At 38.3% G+C, this 23,770-nt stretch overlaps 2 protein-coding genes and 2 long non-coding RNA genes across 8 annotated transcripts; 2 read left to right on the forward strand and 2 right to left on the reverse strand.

Annotated features, from left to right (window-relative positions):
- Nucleotides 1–2,291: 2,291 nt before the first annotated feature.
- LOC133707357 (uncharacterized) lies at nt 2,292–5,143 on the forward strand. Of its 3 annotated transcripts, none has more exons than XM_062132913.1 (4): nt 2,292–2,431; nt 2,571–2,731; nt 4,646–4,705; nt 4,805–5,143. In XM_062132913.1, exons 2-4 carry the CDS (start codon nt 2,579–2,581, stop codon nt 5,141–5,143), a joined length of 552 nt encoding a protein of 183 aa, XP_061988897.1. In that variant the 5' UTR covers nt 2,292–2,431; nt 2,571–2,578. The 3 variants fall into 3 exon arrangements, with proteins under 3 accessions (XP_061988897.1, XP_061988896.1, XP_061988898.1); XM_062132912.1 differs by having other exon boundaries at nt 2,308–2,474; XM_062132914.1 differs by lacking the exon at nt 2,292–2,431 and having other exon boundaries at nt 2,482–2,731.
- Nucleotides 5,144–5,860: 717 nt separating this feature from the next.
- On the reverse strand, nt 5,861–10,615 carry LOC133707356 (sister chromatid cohesion 1 protein 1-like). 2 transcript variants are annotated; one of them, XM_062132911.1, is made up of 19 exons: nt 10,455–10,615; nt 10,153–10,221; nt 9,973–10,031; nt 9,810–9,854; nt 9,675–9,694; nt 9,496–9,575; nt 9,284–9,410; nt 8,593–8,671; nt 8,400–8,481; nt 7,826–8,153; nt 7,570–7,729; nt 7,409–7,482; nt 7,127–7,307; nt 6,945–7,023; nt 6,694–6,824; nt 6,531–6,615; nt 6,261–6,373; nt 6,092–6,179; nt 5,861–5,999 (listed from the first exon to the last, which is right to left on the reverse strand). In XM_062132911.1, exons 1-18 carry the CDS (start codon nt 10,505–10,507, stop codon nt 6,097–6,099), a joined length of 1,848 nt encoding a protein of 615 aa, XP_061988895.1. In that variant the 5' UTR covers nt 10,508–10,615; the 3' UTR covers nt 5,861–5,999; nt 6,092–6,096. The 2 variants fall into 2 exon arrangements, 1 of the variants encoding a protein (XP_061988895.1); XR_009845067.1 differs by lacking the exon at nt 5,861–5,999 and having other exon boundaries at nt 6,152–6,179; nt 6,726–6,824.
- An 8,970-nt stretch (nt 10,616–19,585) lies between these two features.
- LOC133745470 (uncharacterized) lies at nt 19,586–20,275 on the forward strand. Its single transcript, XR_009863637.1, has 2 exons — nt 19,586–19,715; nt 19,795–20,275. It is a non-coding gene; the product is annotated as an uncharacterized LOC133745470 (long non-coding RNA).
- Nucleotides 20,276–20,756: 481 nt separating this feature from the next.
- LOC133745468 (uncharacterized) lies at nt 20,757–22,468 on the reverse strand. 2 transcript variants are annotated; one of them, XR_009863635.1, is made up of 4 exons: nt 22,220–22,468; nt 22,010–22,130; nt 21,266–21,377; nt 20,757–21,123 (listed from the first exon to the last, which is right to left on the reverse strand). It is a non-coding gene; the product is annotated as an uncharacterized LOC133745468 (long non-coding RNA). The 2 variants fall into 2 exon arrangements; XR_009863636.1 differs by having other exon boundaries at nt 22,010–22,140.
- Between the last annotated feature and the right edge of the window lie 1,302 nt (nt 22,469–23,770).

A 23,770-nucleotide genomic window follows, 5' to 3' on the forward strand; every position in this document is an offset into this window, starting at 1 on the left:
GTGAGGATCGGTGGCCGGAGGAGGAAGATATGGCCAAACGAAAATCGGAGGCGATTTCCGGCGGGGACGAGGGCTGCAGCAGCTTTTTTCTATTTTTGTAAATTCTGAAACTATTTTCGGAAATTTCCGAAAATGGAAGCTTTATACTAAATTGGAAACTTTTTCAAAAAATCATAACTAATTCATACGAACTCCAATTTTTGCGTTCCGCATATGCCCGCGATCGTATCGACGAGCTCTACAATTTTCATGAAGGAAGTTTTCCCAAATTTGAACGTATAAAAAGTCAACTTTCGCGAGCCCCTAAATAACGTTCGTTTTCGAAAATTAATCGTTCGAACTAATTCCACAACTTCTCCAAGCCTCGTACTCGCTCCCACTATCGTGAAATCATTTCTAAAAATCCACGGAATTTAATTTAGATTTTTCGGGGTATTACAATCCACCCTCCTTAATTTAATTTAGATTTCATAGGTTAAAAGCAAAAGTATTAAATCTTAGGTCATATCACTGTCATGAATCATGACATCTTTCATAAGTACTAATTGTTTGGAATCATGTACCGAAACTCTCCCACAATTGGGACAAAGTTGGAGTACAAGTTAAGACAGTCATTTGGGATTAATTTGACATGCAATTCCATTAGAACAGTAATGAAGAGAGGCTAGCAAGACCTAGCAAGTAGCAACAATAAAATGACTTATTGCCAGTAAAAATAAATATTATTTAAAAAATATATCTATACTATTATTAAGAGAACATGTTTTGTTAGCCAAAATTAAAAATTTTGACAGATTTAACCCTGAAAAATTAAAAAACTTTGAGAATAAATTAAATCAAAAGGATAAATAAGACAATTATAAAATAGATTTTTATTAAGAAAATTAAAAGAAATGATTCCACAACCCCCACTTTTCTCTCCCACTATTTTCTCTCTGCAATAACTACTAGTGAATCTACTTCTTGTGCAATAACTACCCACTTTTTAAAAAAAAAAAAAAAATTTCGTACACATGCAGAGCATGTGATTGCAGACTAGTATTCATTAGTAAAAGTAAAAAAGTATCTCAACAAAAAAGTAAAACAAAGAAAGACTAATTTTAATTTTGTCCGTAAAGTCTCTTATAAAAAAAAAAAAAACAAAAAGGTCCTCAATTAAATGTAATGAAAGTATTTGTCAAATTTGGTTAAAGGAAGAAACGAAATTGTAATTAACGAGTCACATATATGTTGCATATTCATCAAATTCTTATTTGGCTAGAGAAACATCAACATTGAATCAATTATTGTGCAACAAAAATTTAAAATTAAAATGCAATTTACGAGTATGTTAGTCTGTTGCATAATGTAATTGATATAGAGTAACTTACGAATAAGTTTGAAAAACAGCTTAATGGGAGTAAGAAGATAACAAAGAAGTGAAAGTAGTTGAGTAGTTGGTTACTATTTAGATTGTTTTAGTTTTTCAGCTTTCATTAAGATTTTAATTTTATTTAGATTAAAGGTTTCCTAGTCTTATTGTTCTTAGTTGTAACCTGAATAGGCTTATTTTAAATTTTTAATGCAAATATAAGATATTGTAAATTTCATCGATAAGAAAAATAAGAATTAAGAAACTTGTGCCCGTGTTTGCTAGTGAGCTTGTTTATTAGCATCCAAAACCTTGTTTCTATGGTGAAATGCTTCCGCAATCATTTGGCATCAACACAAGATTTGCCTGTTTCATGGCGGACAATTGTCTATGGGAGAAGTTCAACATCGCCAACCTCAACGACACTAGTCAAAGAGTTTTTATCAAAAAAAAAAAAAATCATTTAAGAGAGACATTCTAAGAAATTTTCTCGTCTTCTGCCATGAAGTGAATGAATTGTGCTTTGATGCCAAATGATAGCGAAAACATTTCACAATAGAAACAAGGTTTTGTCAAGCATTGAAAATCTTAAAAAAAAAAAGGCTAGAACTAGCAAAAAACAGACACAATTGTAATCATAAAGAGAGTGATTTTTTTTTTTGACATGGGCGAAGGCACAAAACAAGAAAAGAAAAAAAATCTAGACAACTGTATGTCTTGGAATCTGTTACAAGAGACTTATTAAAAATCAATTGGTCTAGCACCATTTGGTTTAGTGGCATACATGCATAAGTCTCCTATTTATAAATGGTAGGTCGCGAGTTTATGAGCTAGTTGATGCATTTAATTAAGTTATTGATTTGATAAAACCCAAAAAAAAAAAGAAAAAAGAAAAAAAAACAAAAGAAGAAAAAGGCTCATCAATTTCTTCCAAAACTACTTGAACCTATCTTTGCCGGGACTCATTTCTAGCTTTCCTTGCACTCATATTACCCTCCTCTTCTTCACCATTGTTATATGTAGCCCTCTCTTCGTCGTCTACGATTTTCATCCGAAACCTAATTCTGTCGTCTGCAGTTGGTATGAATCCCTAATCACAAGCCATTTCTATCTTCTTCGTTAGGTTTTCTCGATAATTGCTCTCTTTTCTCAGAAAAATCCGGGTTTTTGGCGGGAAAATTGATTTCTATCTGGTGACGATGTGCTTGTTTTTGCGCAGAGTGAGTGATGGAACAGCACTTGCGAGGTTCTCAGTCGCCGATTGACGTCTTCAAGTACCGCCGTCGTCAACTATCGCCGCTCGCGCCTCTGCACAATCTGATCACGCCGCAGACGGAGGACGGCGTTTCGGTTGCCGAAAGCTACGGCTCCAAAGGCCAGGTCTCCATCTCTTTCTCTCTCGCTCTCTCTCTATCTGGTTCATCAATTTATATCTACTTAGATTCTATTGTTTGTGTTTGAAAGAAAAATGGTCCAAGTAATTATTGTCAATTTTCATTGCTTCTTTTAACAATTGGTGCAAGGTCATGAGTCTTTGTGTGAATTTTTGTTTTGTTTTGGTTGGGGATCTAGGATATTGCTTAGGTACACTTGGTGGTGTGAGACTTTTAGATCTGCAAGATGCAAACTTGAGTTAGTTTAGGGTTCTTGCACTTGAACTAGTATGGTTCACCACCTTGAGCTTAAAAGTTGCAACTTTCACATTTCCCTGAGATATCAGATGCAGCTATGGTCAGTTTCGACTTCTGAAATGAATGTACGAGAAACAACAACAGTTTAGGAAGAGCATACTTTTCAGTAGATGTTATGCTCAGTAAAAACATAGTCAAGCAGAAAAGGTTGTTACTTGCTGCCTCTAGAGGATCTCTATATACAAGTAAACAACATTGCAGCATGTAAAATTTGGTTCCTTCAGATGTCAGATGCTATGGTTAGTCAAACTGATGGTCCCTTAAGGACTCAAATTGACTTGTTAAATGAATTATTTATGAGATACAACTTTAGTTTTTACCACTCGTTTGTTAACAGTGAAGAACAGGATAGTTAGAAATAGGTTACCAGTGTTTCCATTGGACCTTTTATCTTGTGCATTTTGATTTCTGTAGTGTTCTTAAACTCTTGAAGCTTCTTAAGCTTGCACTTGAGAACTGCCATTTAAACTTTAAAACTAATCGAACAGTAATATTTGCATGATTGTACTGTTGCTCAAAGCTGTTACTTTGCTGCATCAAAGAGCATGACATACAAGCAATAAGATTGTGATACTTGAGACTCTGACAATACTGTGGTTAGTCAGGTTGGTGGGCCATAAGAGCTTGTTTTGACTTGTGATATGATGTATGAGAAAAATTTAGTTTCTTCCGCAGATCATTTACATAGAAGACGAATAGAGGATAGTTACAAATAGGTGGCTAAAGTTTCAGCTTGGTTTGGAAAAAGACTAGGTTCAAGTAAGAGACTTGTACTCATCAGGTTCAGCTAGTTTCTTCTTGCATACTGATTATCAGGGGATGTGTTTGAACTCTAAATACAACTGCTGTATTTTTCTTTGAATTTTTAAAAATGAACAAAGAATTGGTTGGGTCAGTTGCACTGTTATCACAATAGATGAGGCAGTACTGTAATTTATTCGTATGTTTAGTTAGGTTGCTAGCTGTAGAAAATGGTTTGCCACTTTTATCATCATATGATCTTGGGATTGACTGATTCGGCCTTTTAAGATTGAAAGAAAGCTAGTAGAAAATGAAAGCTCTTACTGCTGAAGTAATTTCTACTTGGTCACAACTTGGCATTAAGTTGTTGGCTGGTGCTCAAATTAGGAAATCATTTGTACCTTGACTAGAATTGATAAGGAAGTTAAGGAAAGTTAACCTGCTTTCACTGAAGTAAACAAATATTAGCTTATGTGCCATCATTATAGGAAAGAAACTACTAATGCACTGCCACTTTTATTTACTCATTAGGAGATTTAAGTGTCAGTCAATGAGGTAGTGTCATTGTATTTATTTTAGTAGTCAGTGCAGTTGTTAAACAATTTCTTTAGTTATAAAAGTCGGTTCTGTACACAAACATAATATTGACTCTGAAATTTTGGAGCCTTCTCTAAATGCTGAATATGTCGATGATTTTGTTTTTTGGTACCTTTGATGGTTTTGTGATTATGTTATATTACATGGGTTATGCTGCCTTTATACTTTCCTCTAATCTGATTGGTGTTTTGAGATGATTTGTTCAGTTGTGCAAGCAAATTGTTTGTTTTTTTAATGACTTGACCAAACATTAATTTTCTTGCAGTTTGTATATGGAAAAGAAAATCTGCATCCAACTTCTTTCCCTACCAAGAACAAATCCGAGGTTAGCGCGCAGTCGGATAAGCGCTAATTAGTTGCCAAATTTTGACATATTCAGCTACTTAAATTGCTACTGTGTGTTTGTTCTGTTATTGTTGCCCAGGCACAGATGTGCGAGGCTACAAGTAGCTCAGGATTATGCACCCCCAGCCTGAAGTCCCACTTTGCCTATCAGGTCATGGCATCCAGAGAAGCAGCAGCAGTAGCAGCATTAGCCTCATCGCCAAAGCTAAATAACACCATTGAGACCCCGATTACTGTCATCAGCTGCAAGGACTGGTCACCCCAAGATGATGGCATTGAGGTTATCTTGCCTTCAACTGAAATACCTTCATCGAAGGAAGATGTGGATGCATCTGGCACTGCTTTGCTGAGTCTTGTCTATGGTCCTTCTACTAGAAGAAGGAGATTGCCACTGTTTGCTGAAATTTGCCCAGAGTAGTGAATCTGATGTGTGTAGACTGTAGAGACTAGAGAACCTCCATTTCAGACAAAAGGTATACCGCACCATATATTCATCCTGTTAGATTCGGGTATATGCTTCGATTACGTACTTCAGACAAAAGGTATAACGTAGATTCATCTTGCTGCTCATATTCTAGTTTGTGTTTTTTTGTTTTTTTATTTATTTACTTTATTATTATTATTTTTTTTATCAACATATTCTAGTGTGTCGATTGGGATTAGATTGAGGAAAACTGGTTGCCAACTATACTTGTCGACGCTCTGGTGATGCTCTGTGAGGAAAACTCGTTGCCAACTATATTTGAAGAGGCTCTGGTGATGCTCTGTTATGGCGTATAATATCTGGACGAAAAAGCATACGATGGGACTTGAAAATTGAAAGGAAAATGAATTGTGGTGTATATACTCTTGTTGCAATTTCTATTTGATCATTTCTATCTGTAGCGATGTACTTTGCAAAAGGAAACTAGTATAGAGCTCAGGTGGCACCCAGCCCAAGCTTGTTTTAGACTTTCAGCTGTGCACCACCCATCGATCAATTATACAAAACTATATCAAACAAGACCATTAAAACTACTTCCGAATATCTAACGCATAAAACTGAATCACAATGGAGCTGCCGTAAGAACAGCAATCAGCCCATTGCAAGAAAGTAGCAGTGCTTAAATGCTGACTTCACCATAAATACGATAATTAGATCAGGTGTATCTAATCTTTCAAAATTAGAACTCAAAAAAGGATAATTAGACCAACACTAGCCTCAGCTTCCACATAGGGAGCAATGTCAACTTTCTTCAATAACTAGCATCACATTCCTCATTCCAGCACGAGCTCTGTTATAGAATTGTACATTTAGGTCATCATAGTGTCGTTAACATGTCAATGACTGAAGGCAGTAAGGATATACAAGTCTAGTTAATTTTACCTCTATCACATATTTGGTCCTCGAGTAATGAGAATATCCTCGTAAGGGGCATTTTGTTTAACTTTTACGAAATCACGAGTAGCAAGAACTGCAGATGACAGAACACAAGCAGTTTGTAAGAACAAGCGCATAACATAGGCAGGAAGGGAAAGATAGTATGGATTCCTACCACAAGTTTGATAGAAAAGCATAGCCGCTCCTCTTCGATTCATTCCAGCAGTCAGTTTGTTCAGGGATTCTACTTGAGGGCCCCCCGGTATTTCAAAATGGGATTTCAGTTCCCTGAAAGAATTCCAGTACAAGGAAAAATTGCAGTCAGATCAAAACTAATTAAGGACTGGGCAATCTAACAGATCTTTTAGAGAACAAGGACATAATGCAATCAGATCAAAGCTACTTATTGACCAGACAATCTAACAGAGGTGTGAGACAAACATACATTCGAATGGCATCAGTCACTCTTTCCAGTGGTTGATTGATGATAGGTTGTTGTGTCTGTGTCGGTCCAGTTTCCATCAATAATTCTGCAAAAATAGAGATTATAAAGATTATAAAGATTATAAAACCATAGCTAATATGCTGCATCAACAGGTAAATTTTACCATGCTCAGTTGTTGGGCCATTTCCAGAAAACCTTGTTACGTTGAAGTTTGGATCAGAGTGCTGACATCCATTATCCTCTAATACTGGTTCAAGTCCATCATTGCTATGTATAGATGAATAACGCCTCTTCCTGTTGGATCTATGACAATCAGTACTCCAATCACTAGTACACTGAAGCAACAAAACGAAAAAAAGAAAAGAAAAAGAAAAAAGAAAACTTCTTATAGATTTGGATAAAAAACATGCTAACCGTCCAGAATTGACTTCTGAACTGTTTCTGTTAACTCCCTTTCCAGATGAGGAGCTCAGGATGGATCTTCTCTCATCTCCTGTAAGAAAAAAATTAGTTGGCGATTAATGTACCATATGTGAAACATAAATACTTCAATATCTAGAGAAATGAGAGAGGAGAGACATAGAAATTATGTGTACCAGAATTTCTTGGTGTTGCCGGGTTGGTATCAACTCCTTTCATGCCATTAAGATTGGCTTTCAGTTCATCCATGAGTTCAGCTTGTAGTGTTATGTCATTGTTAACTAAATTTGTCCGTATCTGTTCTGTGGGGGTTACAAATGACTGGGAGCCACCTCCACTAAGAAAATCTTCAACAGGCTTCACATTTAACATATTGTAACTTTTCAGACATAAACTTAGTTATAATTTCCTGAAAAATAAGAAAACTAAAAGTAACTATATTGACTTAAATATCTCACCGGGTCTTGATAAGTTTCTCTTTCAGGTGGTGACCATGATGATGGTTCTGGAGGCAGAGGTGGCGAGGTTAATGCTGCAAACAAAACCATAATTAAGGCCCTCTTTCTGTTACTTGAATTATTCATGTAAAAGTTCTCGAATTATGAACTATGATACTGACCTGAAGGTGAGTCATGGGTATGTTTTTCCTTGAATAGCTCTAAGAGAGGAGCCGGATAATATGTTTCTCCACTTCCGGGTTTAAATAAACGACCCATGAGAACAATAGCTGGCTGCTCCATGAGTTTACCAATCTTCATAGTAGACATTATGTTCTTGGGCTGCAACAAAGAGAACATAATGAGGACAGTGCATGGAATGTACATGAGTATGCTTAACTCCTCCACTGAAGGATATACATGGAATTCAGGACAAACCTTTTGGTTTCTTCTTCTTCTTGAAACTATATCTGAAGTATCTTGAAGCCAAGATTGGTACACATGTCCAGGATGGATTGTTTGGTCATTATCCATTGCAGAGGCTGTTGTTTTTCTCTTTCTCCTCCTTATAGGCCTCTGCCTCTGTTGAGCATTCTCTTGAACATCTTGCATCTGCACCACTTCATCAAACACATTATTAGCCTGCTGTCCTTCCTGATGCTGGTCTTGACGAGGCGGAGAAGGTATTAGATAATTTGGAGAAGGTGGTCGAATATGTGTGGGCTCTCCTGATGTGAGGTCTATGTTATCTCCCTCGATTTCAAATCTGCCATATCATCCAAAGACAATAATAAATAAGAATACGATAATGATTCTTGCAACAGACTGATTAAGCAGTATCTGTTATAACAGGAATGGAAGGGCATAAAATTAGCTGGGCGCAGAGTTTGCAAACTCCAATGAAAATGGCACATGGAAACACAAAAGCATGAACACTTTGTTTTGCTCAACCTTCAGGAATGGGAATCAAAAATCAAAAGTTTATCTATACTGTATTGTGGTAATGATTCACCTCTCAAAGCGAGGGTTGAACAAATCTGCATGTGCATCTGATGGATCATAACATTTAGGCAATGTGATATCCTCAGGATCAGCTGAATGCGAGAGAGAGGGGTGGGTTAATTTAGCAGATGAACAGATTATGGATATGTGTGGCCACAATTAAAAGTAACTGAAGAAGGTAGACTAAATGAATATGAAAGGACCTTGATGTAAGTTCTGATGTTGATCTCCCTCCACTGCATTATCGTCAAGTGTTTCTCCCACATCTACGCTATCCAGTTGCTTCAAGCACAGAAAAAGATAGGGTAGAAAAGCTCCAGGAGATATTGAAAAGATTCCATCAAGTATGAGGTTTCTTTATGCATTTCATACAAGGCACAATAGTGGAAAAAAGTGTCATTTGTTCTTGCTGTGGTAACTAGATCAGCATAAGGGTGAGCCATGGTGCATCAAAACTGTAATAAAAGAACTAACGATGCTTCTATTCAACTACTTTTCTTCACTACAGAGTTTCAAAGTAATCTCTTATTAGGAGTAATCATGGAAAATTATTAAAAAAACAAACTACGAGGCGTTTTAAAGCCTAAATGCGCTCATTCAAGCATTTCATCAAACATCTTCGGTGCACCATTAACAAGTTAAAAAAATATAAACAGCTCCATTAGCAGGCTAATCTCACTGTAGCCGGCCAGAAAACTATCTCAGGCATTCATTACGACAAAACAAAATGGGGGTTAAAGAGGCGTTGGGGGATTGGTGGTGTGTTTCAGTTTAGTACTAAAAGCACACAAACACAATAACACATACTAGCCGTAGCTGCTACTGATTCACAAGAATACCCTTTACAGAACTAGAGGAATCTCCAGGAAAGTAGAGCCCATTAAGGTCATTTACCATGAGAAAATAGCCGGTTTGCTGCTGGAAAAGTGTGGCATGGTGAGAAAAATCAAGAGACTGCTCGATGTCACCAACAAGATCAGTATCTTGATGCTCAGCCTCAGGCAGAGTTATTGCTTCTTTCCTGCAAAAACCCACAGTGAAATTCAGGAATTGACAATTCTACCCCTCTCCTCCCTAAACACAAAGAAACGCAGCGTTGTACTGACTTGGCCTGAGCTCTCCGTTTGGGTAGGATAGTGGAGTCTGTGTTGGATTTCACCTTCTTCCATGCTTCGTTTAATTGATCCTTGGAACACAAAATTGGAATCGGTTAAATCAAGTTAACACAGAATAGTAAGGGAAACCAAAAAAATTGAGAAAAATGGTTAAGAAAAATTGAAATTACCAGAAGACGGTGCACATCATCTGTGTGGAAATTCAAAACAAACGTCAGAAATCGTTGGAACACAAGATTTGTTTTGTATAGATTTCAACCGAAAAAAAAAAAAAAAAAAAAGAAGGAGAAGAAGGGGAAGGGTACCGAATAGGAGCTTCACTTTACGTTCGTAGACGATGACGACTCCACCTGAAAACAGAGGTTGTTAAAGGATGATGGAGGTTCAGGTAATTAGAAGCAGAGAGAGGCAAATTAAGAAATTGAGATTAAAGAGAGTGAGTACTGTAAATAAGTGGAAGTTGTATACCCATGAGAATACTGGAGAGTCGGAGAGCCATAGGAGCTCTTGGATTCAGAATCTCTTCGCTGCAAAATCAAAATTGCATCAACACCAAATATGTACGGTCGAAATTGAAAAATGAAAACGAAAAGTAAAATGTAAAAGAAGAGTTAATGAGAGAGAGAGAGAGAGAGAGAGCTGTTATACCAGATTCTGATGAGGTCGATCTGGTTGAGATTCCTGCGGTTCATCTTGGCGTGCATGGTGGCGGCCATCCTCAATTAGCATACACAAAAACAGAGAGCGAGCGAGCGAGTTAACTCGGAACAGAGAATCTATGAAGAAATAATTGAAACAAAGAGAGAGAGAGAGCATTGCATTTTCCAAGAGTTTCGAGCCAAATTAATTATGCAGAAAGAAACAGAGAGAAGATGCAGAGTCTATATATAAAGAAAGAAAAATGAAGTTGCACGTAAACAGAGAAGAAGGCTAGGAGTAGGAGTTTATACCAGATTTGGCCGAGCGGCTCTTTGCGAGCAAGGAGGCTGTGAGAGTAGAACATTTTCCCAATTCAAGTCGGTGAGAGTGTGTACGGCACCACCACCGCTCACCGGAAAATGGAATCGAGGAGATCGAAGAAGGAAAAGGAAGAACAAGGAGTGAGGGAGAGTGTTGCTATATATAACCAACTTTATGAGCGCCACAGCAGAGGGAGAGAGTGAAAAAGGCGTGTGACCCTGTGGAGTGATACAATGACCGTGGGTGCTTGCAATATCTGCGTGCTACCAGCTCTTGTACGAGGCAGGTGTGCAGGTTGGGAGGTTTTATTTTGGGTGAAAATGGTTGGAGTAAAACTGTAACTACTGGTGATGTATTTAATTGCAATGGGACCCCACGGGAGCATCTGCTTCACTTTATTACCATCCTCCGTTTTGCACTTAATTGCCGGATGAAGCCTGTGAAGAGTGGAGACTTTTCGAGGCCTATAGGGCTAGGCTTAACCAGCACCTACCTAAACTTACTGTCTACATATACAAGTAAAACTTTTTTTTTTTTTTTTTTCTTACAGTGGATGCTAAGAGGTTAGGGTTGGAATTCAGATAAAAATGAGTCCAGCATGAGCTCAATAAAAATAACTGAGCAGAGCTAAACTATAATACATATAGCTCGTAAATTCTAGAAAAGTTTATGCTCGAGCTTGACATAAGCAGTTTTTAGTTTATTTTGTATTTATATGTTTAAAAAGATTACTCACCAAGTCACCAATATTGTTGCTATTAATATTTTTGGTATTTTTGTTCGAACTTTTGTTATTGCTCAACATTTTGTACGAGTTGAGCTGAAGTATATGAGGCAAAAACCAAAATGAGTCAAGCTTGAAGTTGTTAAAAAATTGAGCCAAGCTTGAGTTGAGGAAAAATTATTTGATCCAGGAGTCCGAGCTTTAGTCATTGAAACACATGCACTGAATATTCAGCAGCATCTCATAGTGATTGAAACACCCCATTGCAATCAGCTAGTTGTCTTTAATGAATTGAAGACTTTTGAGCAAGTTAGAATAATCACATAGTTTATCAACATTCTCTTAGTAATAATTATCAGCATTTATTCCTTCCTCACGAAGGACCAAAGTTTTACTCCATAAAAAGAAAATGCAAATCTGTGGAGAAGCAGTCTACACCAGTAGAAAAATAAGAAGAATCCCTACAATACATGAAGAAACCTCAACCAAAAGATAAAAGAAGAAACTAACATGAGATGAACTAACTGACAAAAAGATCAACTAACAACTACCTTCTGGTCTAAAAGGATACAATAAAATGAAAGACCTTTCCGGTGGAATAGGGGCCGGCCACAACCAAATAACATTGCCCACCGAAAAATATTAATTTGTATTTCTGTCACTCTAAATTATGAATCTAAGCTTCATCCCATTCAAGATATTTTTTTCCTCTTATCAACGCCTTTGTTTCTGTTTTGAAGATTATTTTGTTCTTTCTACAGGTGAAATTATTAGAGCATTTATAGACAAAAATAAATAAATAAATTAGTTGTGCATTTATAGACCAAATATATGAGGGATGCATTTCATAATTCTCCCAACTAGAATGCCTGAACTTTGGTAACCCTAAAGCGTCATGCTTCAATAGAAATGTGATACTTAAACACACATAATGGATGTAAAAACCATAGTCTTCAAAGTTAGTCAAAGTATTTTATAGAAAGATTCATTCCTCCGCTTGAACTATATATGAAATGGAATTATACCTACAGTGCAGACACAGAAGAGTAGGCTTAGGGTAATGACCCTCCTAGCCTTCGGAGAAAGACTAGCCGGAAAAGAACACAAGACATATGCAACAAAGCAGACATCTTACCCTTCTATCGAGGCACTTTAGCAGGATGACATATAACTAATAGAGTCCAATGTAGGTTGCCATTAAACAGCACAAAAACCACATATCAGCACATCAATTAATTGAACTCATTACAAGAGTAAGTAGCCTGGACATATGATCATACTGGCCGTATACAATGATGAAGATGTAATCCTGGCATCCACTATCATTATCCATTACAAACACTGTCTAGATGCATCTTTGTCCAGGTCGGCCAGCTTTTGGAGAGAAAAAAAAAAACTACTTAGATAAGTAGAGTCTATGCTTTTCCTCAGGTTGAATCCTATTCTTCAAATAACTATTATTTGGACAAAAAGTAACTAGATTGGAAAGTTATTGACAGAACTTGTGATCATAGTTTCGCCAAAAAGGAAACCGCACAGCCACGACAAAGTTTAACTTTGAAAGGGGTAGATGAACCTAGGTCGAGGTTGTAGAGATCTTCAACCTATCCCAGTTGCCTTTTTAGGGATGGCCTTGCAGCCCTTGCTGGAACTAAAGACACCCAGGTTCATACTTGCCTTTATGTATCAACCCAATTTCCTCTGTTCCAAAAACAAAATGGCCCATCACCACAGTCACTCCTCCTCAAGAAAGGAACCCCATGCCAGCTAGCTTAGCAGTTGCAGAAAGGCATTCACTGTTCCAATTTTATTTATTATTATTGTTGTCATGTTGCAATTCAAAGTGTGAACTCTCAGTCTTGTATACATAACAGAGAAACCTAGCTATAAATTGTAGATGTATGAAAGGTTAAGAGAAACGTCGAGAAAGCTTACCAACTAAACAGATTATGGTGAAACTAATCCTTGTAGCATTTTGACAAGTAAGAACATATATAAATAGCACAAGACTGGTGCATCAAGTGTTTTAAGTCCTAAGGACCCTCATAAACCCCATCCAGGTGGGCCCTAGGGTTAGCCAACCTGATCATTTTCTCTACCTCTTCACGTCTCACATATTCTGGGCCAGGGGGAGGAGGAATTATCATAGTTTGGCGAACCGTCTGCAACGGTACCGCTTGAGTAGCAGTTGTTGTTCCCTCTCCAAGGCGAACAGTACGGGGTATGGCGGACAGTTGAAGAGTAACCGCTGGCATATCTTTTGCTAAGGCTATTATTTTGATTGGGTTGCCAGCTTGAGCGATCCCGTAGTAGCTCCCGGGTAGCTCCTGGTAAACGTTTTCCGCCCCATCACTATCATATTGAATGAATGTGGCAGAGTCAGCTTTTGAAGTCTGATTCTTCTGTCTTACCGGGGAGGCGGACTGTCCGCTCGATGGAGTAGCTTTGTCCTTGCTACCGCCAATGACTAAAGCTTTTTCCTTATTCCTTACTAGTGTAGAAGTAGCGGCTGCTGGAGATGCCGCGGTGCTGCCGCTAGCCTTCTCCCATTGATTCGGTGGCACATATTTGCCAGAACCAGATGGCTGACCAAGCGATCCGAGGATGGCATTAGGGTCACCCAACGCCTTATTCAGAACTTCCTTAGCCTGGTCCAACTCTGCTCTTTGCATGGCAACCTTGGTTGCGAGATTGGACCCTTCTTTTCGCATGGCCGCGATATCGGCCGCAGTCTCCTTGCTCTGGCTGCTAGCTGTGTTAACAGCGCCCGCGTGCACTTTGGCCGCATTGGCGAGATTTTGAGCATGCGCTTTAGCCTCCAGGGCATTCTGAGTCATTCTCTGATCAAATTCACGAAGTTGCTGCTCCGTCTTCGCGATCGAAGCTGCCAGATACTTCCGATAATTCTCATTGTTGACTGTAAGGATGTGACGCCTCTCGTCCAGGCTAGCATTCTGTGGAATGGGGAGAGCCTCGAACTCGTCAGCTTCAGATGTCTCACCAATAGTGGCAGTTACGGTAGTCACAGGATCCTTGACTACCTCATTCGTCGACACAGGCGCTAACTTCTCACCCTCAGTAATGGGTGGCTGATCTCCTCCCTGTCCGGTTGACATCTCAGGTGATGCAGGATTGAGAGAAAACCTTTGAATAACTTGTTCTTCAGAAAGACCACGACAGTCTGCACGAGTATGCGGGCTGTAATTGGAGGTCTTGTGCTTCGAGCAGTTAGCGTAAACCTTTTGGTAAGGGTTTGCGCTTGATTTCCCAATGGTTGCGATTACGAAGAAACGCTATAGAGGTCCCACTAGGCGTGCCAAAATATTTGGCTCCAAAACCAGTCTGGTATAAACTGTCTCTTTTGAGTGCGCGAGCGTGCCAGCACCGTGGGGTGCAGTTGTCGGGGAGTCCCTTGACCTGACTTCTTGACCAAACGATGTGGATGAGGAGAGCACCAACCCCATCACAAGGTTCTTTTCTAGCCTTTCGGAAAAGGACTTCTTGCTTTACTAGTAAGGACTTTGGTTGTGATCTCTTGCATTCACCGAATCGATACTTAGTGTTGTAGACTAAGCAGAGCAATCACTGGGAAGTTGGGAGAAAGCACAGGGTTTGCTAAAGCGTGACTTTAGCTTTGCTGGGTTGCGAGGGTGTTACCCTTGCTTCGCTGGTTTGCAACTGGGTTGCAGGTAGGTTTGCTCCGGAGAGGCTTGATAATCTGTGCGATTAGTTGATTTGAGAGTTGTTGTGTCTTTTTTCCTTGAAACCTGGTATTTATACTTTAGGGTTTCGACTGTTCCTTACCTTAGAAGGATTATTGATTGAAGATTCTTAATCAATCTCTGCTACTTGACTCCAATAAGGGCTCGTTTTCCTTATGGATCGCGGAATGGGCGAAGCTGTAACCCAAACCCAGAGTTTAATCTTCAATTGAATAGCTTTTAAAATTTGGAAACAGTTTACAAATTTAGTCCTACAATGGACATAAAAGTATCGACTAAAAGATATTCAGAACTGGAAATTCAACGGAGTCAACTATAGTGAATTACACTATTAGAAATTTAGAATAAAAGAATTCTGAACAGGCTTCAATTCCAAAGAGAGAAACCTCTACCTTCTCAGAAGAAAGAGAAAAAAAATACATATGTGTGTGTGTGTGTGACCGTATAAATTCCAGTTAGATTAAAGACTGAAGCACAAAAAATCAGATTGCAAATGGAAATTTTATCGGTTTAAGTTCCTTCAATGAATAGTCTAATTGCTGCACAAAGTACATTCATTGAGGATGATGGTGAGTGCATCATTGTATCAATTGGATACTATTGAATCCTTGTTCTTAAGTTGGATAATATTTGATTTTTGCAAGCAATAGATCTTCTTTCTATTTGAAACTGTTCCTGGTAATAGCATCATAATAATGACATTTTTCAGCAGCAAATAAAATTTGAACACACCTCAAGTGCTTGCAAAGATACCTCCACGGTAGAATTTCTTTTGCGCACAGAATAAGGATATGCAGGTAACCGCCATGTTGACGAGATCAAAGGTTGACTAGCATGATTGTCTTTCCCATCCAACAGAATCAAGGATAATCATTCAATCGTAAGTAGCTGGCTTATTCAGTACTTTTGACAAAGTACATACTTTTCTGCAGAAGTTGTTAATAGAATTAAGCAAAGACTAACCTGCATGTCATTGAACTTGATGTCATTAGCAGCTACTACTCCAGCAAGATCATGTTTACTCAAATACAAGGTACAATCTACTGCATGAATGAGATCTTATTATTCCCTCTACTTTCACCATGTTCTGATGCGAGAAACCTAATACTCCATCATTTAAAATTATAAACTTTCCGGTAAGTGTGAAAAACCTCACAGTTTCAACTTCATGTTTTCTGAATAATTATAGTATCTGCCTTAACCAATCATCATGCAATTAAGGTATAAAAACAAGTGTTCTTAAAATCAATTAACGGTATGAAAATTCATATAAATAAATGTTAATCAGCTATATATATACGCCACAAGTGTGTGTGTGTGTGTGTGTGTGTGTGTGAGAGAGAGAGAGAGAGAGGCAGGTAATTTCATATGGCTAAAAAAAAAAAAAAAAAAAAGCACTGATGCAGAACACCAGAATAAAAGAAACAGAAACTAAAGGAACTAACACCACAGACTACTTTCAATGTCAACATTAACAAACAGAAAGAACATCACCAATTTGATATTGAAACCCTATCTTACATGAGTATATACTTCAATTTCAGCATCCAGAGTTTCACTACTCCTATGTCACATTCAAAATGATACAAAACAGCATCAAATCCCTAATTGAAATCCAATCCTACAAGATAAACCGAATCTCACTACCTCCCCCTATATGAAACCACCCAATCCTGAAGACTTCTAGCATAACCTCAACGAAGGAAAGATTCAGCCCTTCAACTTGGAAAGGACAATAATCATGATCCTTCGAATAACAGGTGTCGGGCTGCCCTTTAAAATCATCACTTCCACAAACTGTTTGCCTTCATCCTCAGCTGCCTTGTAAAGGTCTCTATCGATCACAGCAGTGTATGTAGCAGCATTGGGCCACTTCCCCTTGTCCATCGTCTCAAGCAAGTACTTCTTAGCATCTCCAAAAAAGCTGGGTCAGCAGCGAGTCCCTTGATTAAAACTGAGTAAGTATAGGAGCTGGGGACAACCCCATCACAAGCGGTGATAATGCAGTGTAAGTGTAGGAGGTGGGGGTAACAGCAGTACCCTAACATGTGCCGGTAGACCTTGTGAGCATCCTTGGTCTTGCCGTAGGCCATAATGTCACATGGTGAAGACCGCCACTTCCGGCCGCATTGCCTGATTAGAGAGAGGCTTAAGGAGCTCTGTCGCTTTATCAAGGAAGCCGGCATCTACCACAAAACTGAACACTCGAATTGCAATTTGATTGAGGAGTCGTAGTCCCCAACCATGTCAAATTGAATTCTCAACATCTTGTCCTCACCAGTGTTTGGTCACATCTTCAAAAACCTTCATTACATGTTTCTTGAGGTCTTCGGCACAAGAATTGGGGGGACTAGTTCAGTCATTGATTTAAACCGGTAATCAGAGCTTGAAATTGAATTTAGGTTTTTTTTTTTTGTATTAGAAACAAATCCAATTGACTAGTAGCTAGGGTTTGAAATTTAGATCAATAAGCTGTGCTAGGGTTTCCAAAAGAAGACGATGAGGTAACACAAGAAGAAGAGAAGATACTCACCTTTCTCTGCAGAAACTTTGTGGTGCGTGCTTGTGCTTGAGGGGAGAACACAACACCTTTCTCTGATAGTTTTTATCTGAAGATTCCAAGTCTGTTGCAATTTTCGAAGCTCACCGGAAAAATGGAAAGAGAGATCGAGTTTCAGGGCCGAATAAGAAGAAGAAGAGGAGGAGGCCTAATTTATAGAGTGAGAGTTTGATTCTCTCTATTTCTCTGGCGCCACAACACGACATTGCAGAGTTTGAGAAAGAATGGTGCATGGACAATTTTCGTGCTGCGAGCTCCTGTAAGAGACACGTGTGCAGGTTGGGAGGTTTTCGGTGAAATGGAAATGGGAGACTTGGTGTGTACGTACTTTGTGTAAAAGGCTGTTAAACTTGACTTCTACATATAATTTTAAAAAAAAAAAAAAAAAAAAAATTACGGTGGAAGTTAAGAGGTTAAGGCGGGCAATTATGTGATGGTACAACTGATTCCACGGTACAATTTCTCGGACATGCAAGCAACACGGCATCAATATGAAGTGTCGGTGCTTTTGAGAGTCAACGTACCACAATAATAAATTATATACCATGAGGTTCATTAGTTCGTTTGTCATTCTCCTAATTGGTTACAAGAATTCACAAGTTTGTATAACCTACTAGCTGAACTATATTTTACTGGTATTTGTTACATATATATAGAAACAAATTAACCAGAACGAATCTAGTACTAACACGTACAACTGAGCCGACCGGGAGTACTATAGGAAAAATTATTTAATCTGAGCCCACTCTGAGCTTTTGAAGCTTGAGCAAAGTTCAAATCGGATTAAAAGAAACAATCGAATCGAATCGCGCGAACTCATCACCTTATTGTTCATCACCTCAACATTAACATTGACAAGTAGGCATGCCCTATGCTTTTTTAGATGTCATGATGATACATTCATCTCACAGGTTCATAATTTCTGTTGTACCTACTAGTCCATTAATCGTATCTTTTACTTGTTAATGTGTCTAGCCTGATGATTATCAAAACATTGCCTGAAGATCATCATATCAGTTAATTTTTGGGGATGGGCAAATGGGCAGGCAGATCGAACAACGTCGACGAATGCTGCTGAACTCCTGCTTTTCGGTTTACCACCTGCAAATGCTTTTTGACTACAGCGCGTTGTTCGACGCGCTAGGGGACTGGTTGACTGTGGACAGCCCATATGGTGGAGCAGCAGCTGTTCGGGTGTGAGATAAGGAACATCTTGGCCGTGGGTGGGCCCAAGAGGAATGGGGAGGTGAAGGTGGCCGGAGAGGTGGGGGGCGGGGGGAGGAGTGTTGAAGCGGGTCGGGTTTCGGCCCGTTTCGCTTGGCGGTAACCCGGTCGCCCGTTTCGCTTGGGGGGCGGGGGGAGGAGTGTTGAATCAACTTTGTTCCTTCTTGTTTTTCATTTTCTGATCGAGATCGACTTGCAAATCTAACTTCCAATTGCACCTAATATTGAAAATTGAAAACGAATTAGTAGGTTGATAGAAATCAACAGAACCCAAAAATCAAGTACCCCATATCAAAATTGAAAAACATCCGATACCTATTTTGATTTGTATGTCAGCCTACAACGATGGAAAGCCGAAGATTCGTATAAACACTATAGAAAAACATAAGCATAGAGAGGAGAAAGAGTGGGTGATGATAAATGATAAGAAGAAATTGAAGGATTGAATAACCAAAGAAACCATTTTAAAGAGAATTTGCTTGATTTCAAGGTTTGAGAGAGAGTAAGAGACGCTAGAATAATAACGTTGTGCGTGCAGTTGGAAGAAGAAGAAAAGAATTGCGTCTAGAAATCTGCAATATTATTTTAATGTTCTTTACTTATCTTTATATATAACTATATATATATTAAATCTTATTTTAATGTTATTTATATATAACTATATATATATATATAATTATATATATATACAGCCCCCTTCCAATGAGGGATCCCTAATTTTTGCCAACTTGAGGGATAGGCTCGCAGCCCTTGGATCTGTTTTAATGAGGCTCGACGGCTGAGATTATGTCAAATTTTTGGCCAATTTGAGGGACAACACGTACAGCCGTTGGATCTGTTTTAATGAGATGGGACGGATGAGATTAAGTCAAGTGTTTTACCTCTTTCTAGTTTCTATCACTTGCAACCCCAATTCCAGAACTCCCCGATTCTTTCTGCCTCTCTCGAGTATCAACGCTCAGAGAATTCACTCGATTCGTATCTCAAGCACATCTCTTTCTTCAAATTCTCTAGAAATCAGGTGGGTTTTCTATTTGTAGTGAGTATATGATTTCTTGAGGGAAATAGTCCACTCTTTGCTCAATTCAATTCAATTGCAGCAATTTACAGGGAAATAGTCCATCAATTCAATTTCAATTCTTGAGGGAAATAGTCCACTCTCTAGAAATCGGGGCATTTACTTTTTGGATGTTATTTTGGAGATACAGAGAAGATGAATTTGCTTTTTGGTTATCTGCATTGATGTTGAACCTGTGGGCCTCAGCACTGATGGGGACGAGAATGTTGGTGATGATGCAAATACGCCTGCTTTGGAGGACGATGCTGCTGAAGAGATCAAGATGGAGGAGGTCGACTAAGGTTCTGGATTAGTAGAGTAATTTGCGTCTGAGTTTGTGGATATGTCTTGGCAAGTTGTTTAAACAATAACTATTAGTAGTAGTTCTGTCATGTGTGTCTATTGTTAGTGTATTTCTTTTTCTATTTTTCTGTATTGGGGCATTACTCATTTACTCTGAAGTCTGAACTCTCTTCCAATTTCAAAATATGTTTGTGCCTCTTTAATTGGAGCTCTTTCTTTCATTTATGTTTCTGAGAAATTGAGTTTTATGAATCCTAACATCTGTTATATATCCCTGCATATGCTACATATGCTTGCTTGCTTGCATATATTTGTAGATACATTCTCATAAGTTTTCAGAAATGCAGTCCAATTGACAAATAGAGACGATCACATATACATGTCTTTAAAAATACATACACAAGTTCAGAACTTTCCAATCCAATTGATGAGTGCTAGTTGGAACTGTCTCTATTTTTCTGAATTTTACGGTCCTTGCTTTGAGAGAACTGGAGAAAGAAAGGAAAATGATTAGAACCCTTTTTTTCACGAACCTTTTGTTGCCAGATTTTAAGATTTAGATGAAGCACTCTACTTGGTTAGATTTTGTGTTAAACTTATGAAGCTTGAAAGGAAAAAGATATCGATGTTAGGATGCAAATCCTAATAACATTGCCGTCTGCTTCAATTCTATCACCAATTGAAGTAGAGGCGTGTTTGCAATAGTAATAATATCACTAGCAAGCCATTTCTTATCTCATGCACCAACAGCAGATTAAATACATAAGAAACTGTGGATGATTGAAGTACTATTCCACATTCTGCAAACTAACCACAAGGCCTTAAATAATTTGGAGTTGCTACCAAAAATAAAACTAGAAGCAATGGTATCTGTTTCTTTCATGCTGCATTATGAGATCCCGATCCAGTCGTGGCCTTAACATCAACCCAACCTTCCATTCGTAGTACCTTGCATTAGTTCCTTCTCACATCATGTACCCGTCCTCATGTTCAGTGCCTTTCTCAAGTGAGTCAGCTACCTAATTTGCATGCACCAAAAAGCTCCAGACCTGAGCCCCAACAGCATAGCCTGCATCAAGTAATATATAAATGTACCCAACGAGAACCATTAACCATTTTCCAAGAGATAAACTCCCTATCTATTAATTAAAAGAATAAGATATGAAGTCAGAATACTTGGAACAACAAATCCAATTTCGCAAATAACACACCTTTATATCTTTGATTCCTAATCCGATCTTACGATCCCTATGAGGGTGAAATACTAAACCAGTCATCAAAGCTTGCTTCTCCATCTCATTTATGCTTTCATTGATGTCATACCTACATTCACACGAATTACATATATGTGAGTAACATGACTTTCTTATTTCATTATGTAAAAATGTTTTTTCTACCTATTTGTCCCAACTCCTAAGAGAAAAACAATCAACTTGGTCATTCTGGAAACTTACAAACTCATAAGAAATAAATTCTCTGTATAGCTGGAAAAGGACATCATCAATGTTAAAATTTTGGCAAAGAAGTTGTACTACAGAGTGTTTGAAACCATTGCATTTATTTCAGTGTTAATATCAGGTATGCTCCTGACATATGCAAGCCGTCATCAGGCAAGAGAAAATCAGTTCCAAATTTCAAACAATAACAAGTACTTTTCATGTATGATACTACACAAGCTCCAAAAACAAGAACTCAAATGCACTCAAACTGACCTGAAACAACCATCAGATCCCAAAATCATCAAACAGCCAAAATCTCAATCACCGTAAAATTCAATAAAAGCATAAAAACCCAGGTCCTCATCACTCAAATGAAGGTCAATTCAGTACAAAGTTTCGATCTTTCCCCTTAAATCGATTACCCAATACACAGAGATCCATTAAATCACACCCATTTAGTTCAGGGTTAAGTAATTTCATGCATAAGAGAGAGAGAGAGAGAGAGAGAGAGAGGACCTATTGTTTTCCTTTGCTGAGAGGCCTGTCGAGGACGTTAGAGTACCGCTTCATCTTCCCGACTCCGATCATTTTCTTTTTCATCTCAATCCTTGCCTCCGTCTTTCATATCATGAATAACCTGAAAATTGCTGCAATTAGATTACAATATGAGGCAAGAGTGGACTTTCTCGCAAGAAATCATACACTCACAGCTAAGAGAAAACTCACCTGATGTGCAGAGAAATTGAAGAAATAGATGGTGCTTGAGATGCGAATTGGGAGTTCTCTAAGCATTGATACTCGCGAGAGAGAACTGGGGAACTCGAGAATTCTAGGTTAATCGTGGTCAGAAAGGTTTTAAATGGTTTGACATAATCTCAGCCGTCGAGCCTCATTAAAACAGATCCAAGGGCTGCGAGCCTATCCCTCAAGTTGGCAAAAATTAGGGATCCCTCATTGGAAGGGGGCTGTATATATATATATATATATATATATATATATATATATATATATATATATATATATATATATATATATTAAATCTTATTTAAAAAATATGGTGCCCCTTCGCTGTTGTGCCCTGTGCGGCCGCCAATGTTGCCCAGCAGCAAGGCCAACCCTGGTGGAGGAGAGCGGGTGCTTGAAGTTGGGCTAGAAGGTTCTTTCCTTGCTCACGGCCTCGGCCTGGCAGCCGTCCGATTGAATTACTTTGACCCCAGAGTCGATTATTTTTTGAAAGGAGAAAAAGTCAAAAACATGTAGTTAGTTTTGTTCTTTTTTTTAGATGTTAAAAGAAAAGAGAAAAGGTCCATAGTTCATGGGATCTTTCTACAGATGATCGATGAAATTCAAGTGAGAATCAAATGCATTCTGAGTTAGTTGCAATTGTTCAATTCATTGACAAGTTTGGCAATGTTATGATTGGCATGGGTGGGAAGTTGCAATCAAGATGGAAGAATATTATGGAACTCATAGAGAGAAAATGAAAGAATGAAAGAAGATTACTTGTCGATCCTCTTTGTGCTGATAATATAAAGCTTGGAAAGATCTTAATATTAAGCTGTTACGAATACTTTTAGTGCATATCTTTCAGTTCTTTTCAGTTTTTGTCATTGTAGCGTATAAATTGGAGAAATCATAAATGTTACAAGTTATGAAAATTCTACGGTACTCGAGAGTGTATCAACTATATTCTGAATTTTCCACAAGTCTCTATAAGTTAAAGGTGTAGATGAGAGTGATGAGGAATTGAGGATTGAAGCAATTGAGTAACTTGTTAATTGGCTCGGTACGTGTAGCTTAAATAGTTGGATGATTGCAAAGTCAGTCCAACAGTGGAGACAAAAGAGTGCACATGTAGCTGTACTAAAGAAAATGAAAGCTTATCCTCTTATGTCCGGCGTTCAGATATCCTGCTGCTCTCTCTCTCTATCCAAGCAATCCCACTCTCGGAAACAAAGAGTTCCTCGATCATTTGCAATGAAATAGGGCATCGATCTGTAACAGATGATCTGTACGTTGTTCTGTTCATATATACTTATGCAAACCTAAACACCAATGTTAATGACAATGATAAAAGGGCAAAGCTAAAAGTCTAAAACATTCCTTTCACATGCTACACATATCCGCTCAGATAAAAAGAAAGAGACTAGCAACAATTTCCAATCCATAATTTTTCTTTTTTTATTTATATCTCACAAAAAAAAAAAATTTCACTCATACTCAGTATTGTGTCATTCTAATTTGAAATGAACTGGGCAAAGCATTGAGAGAAAGACC

This window comes from Rosa rugosa, chromosome 4 (assembly GCF_958449725.1).
Source record: "Rosa rugosa chromosome 4, drRosRugo1.1, whole genome shotgun sequence".
Taxonomy (NCBI): Eukaryota; Viridiplantae; Streptophyta; class Magnoliopsida; order Rosales; family Rosaceae; genus Rosa; species Rosa rugosa.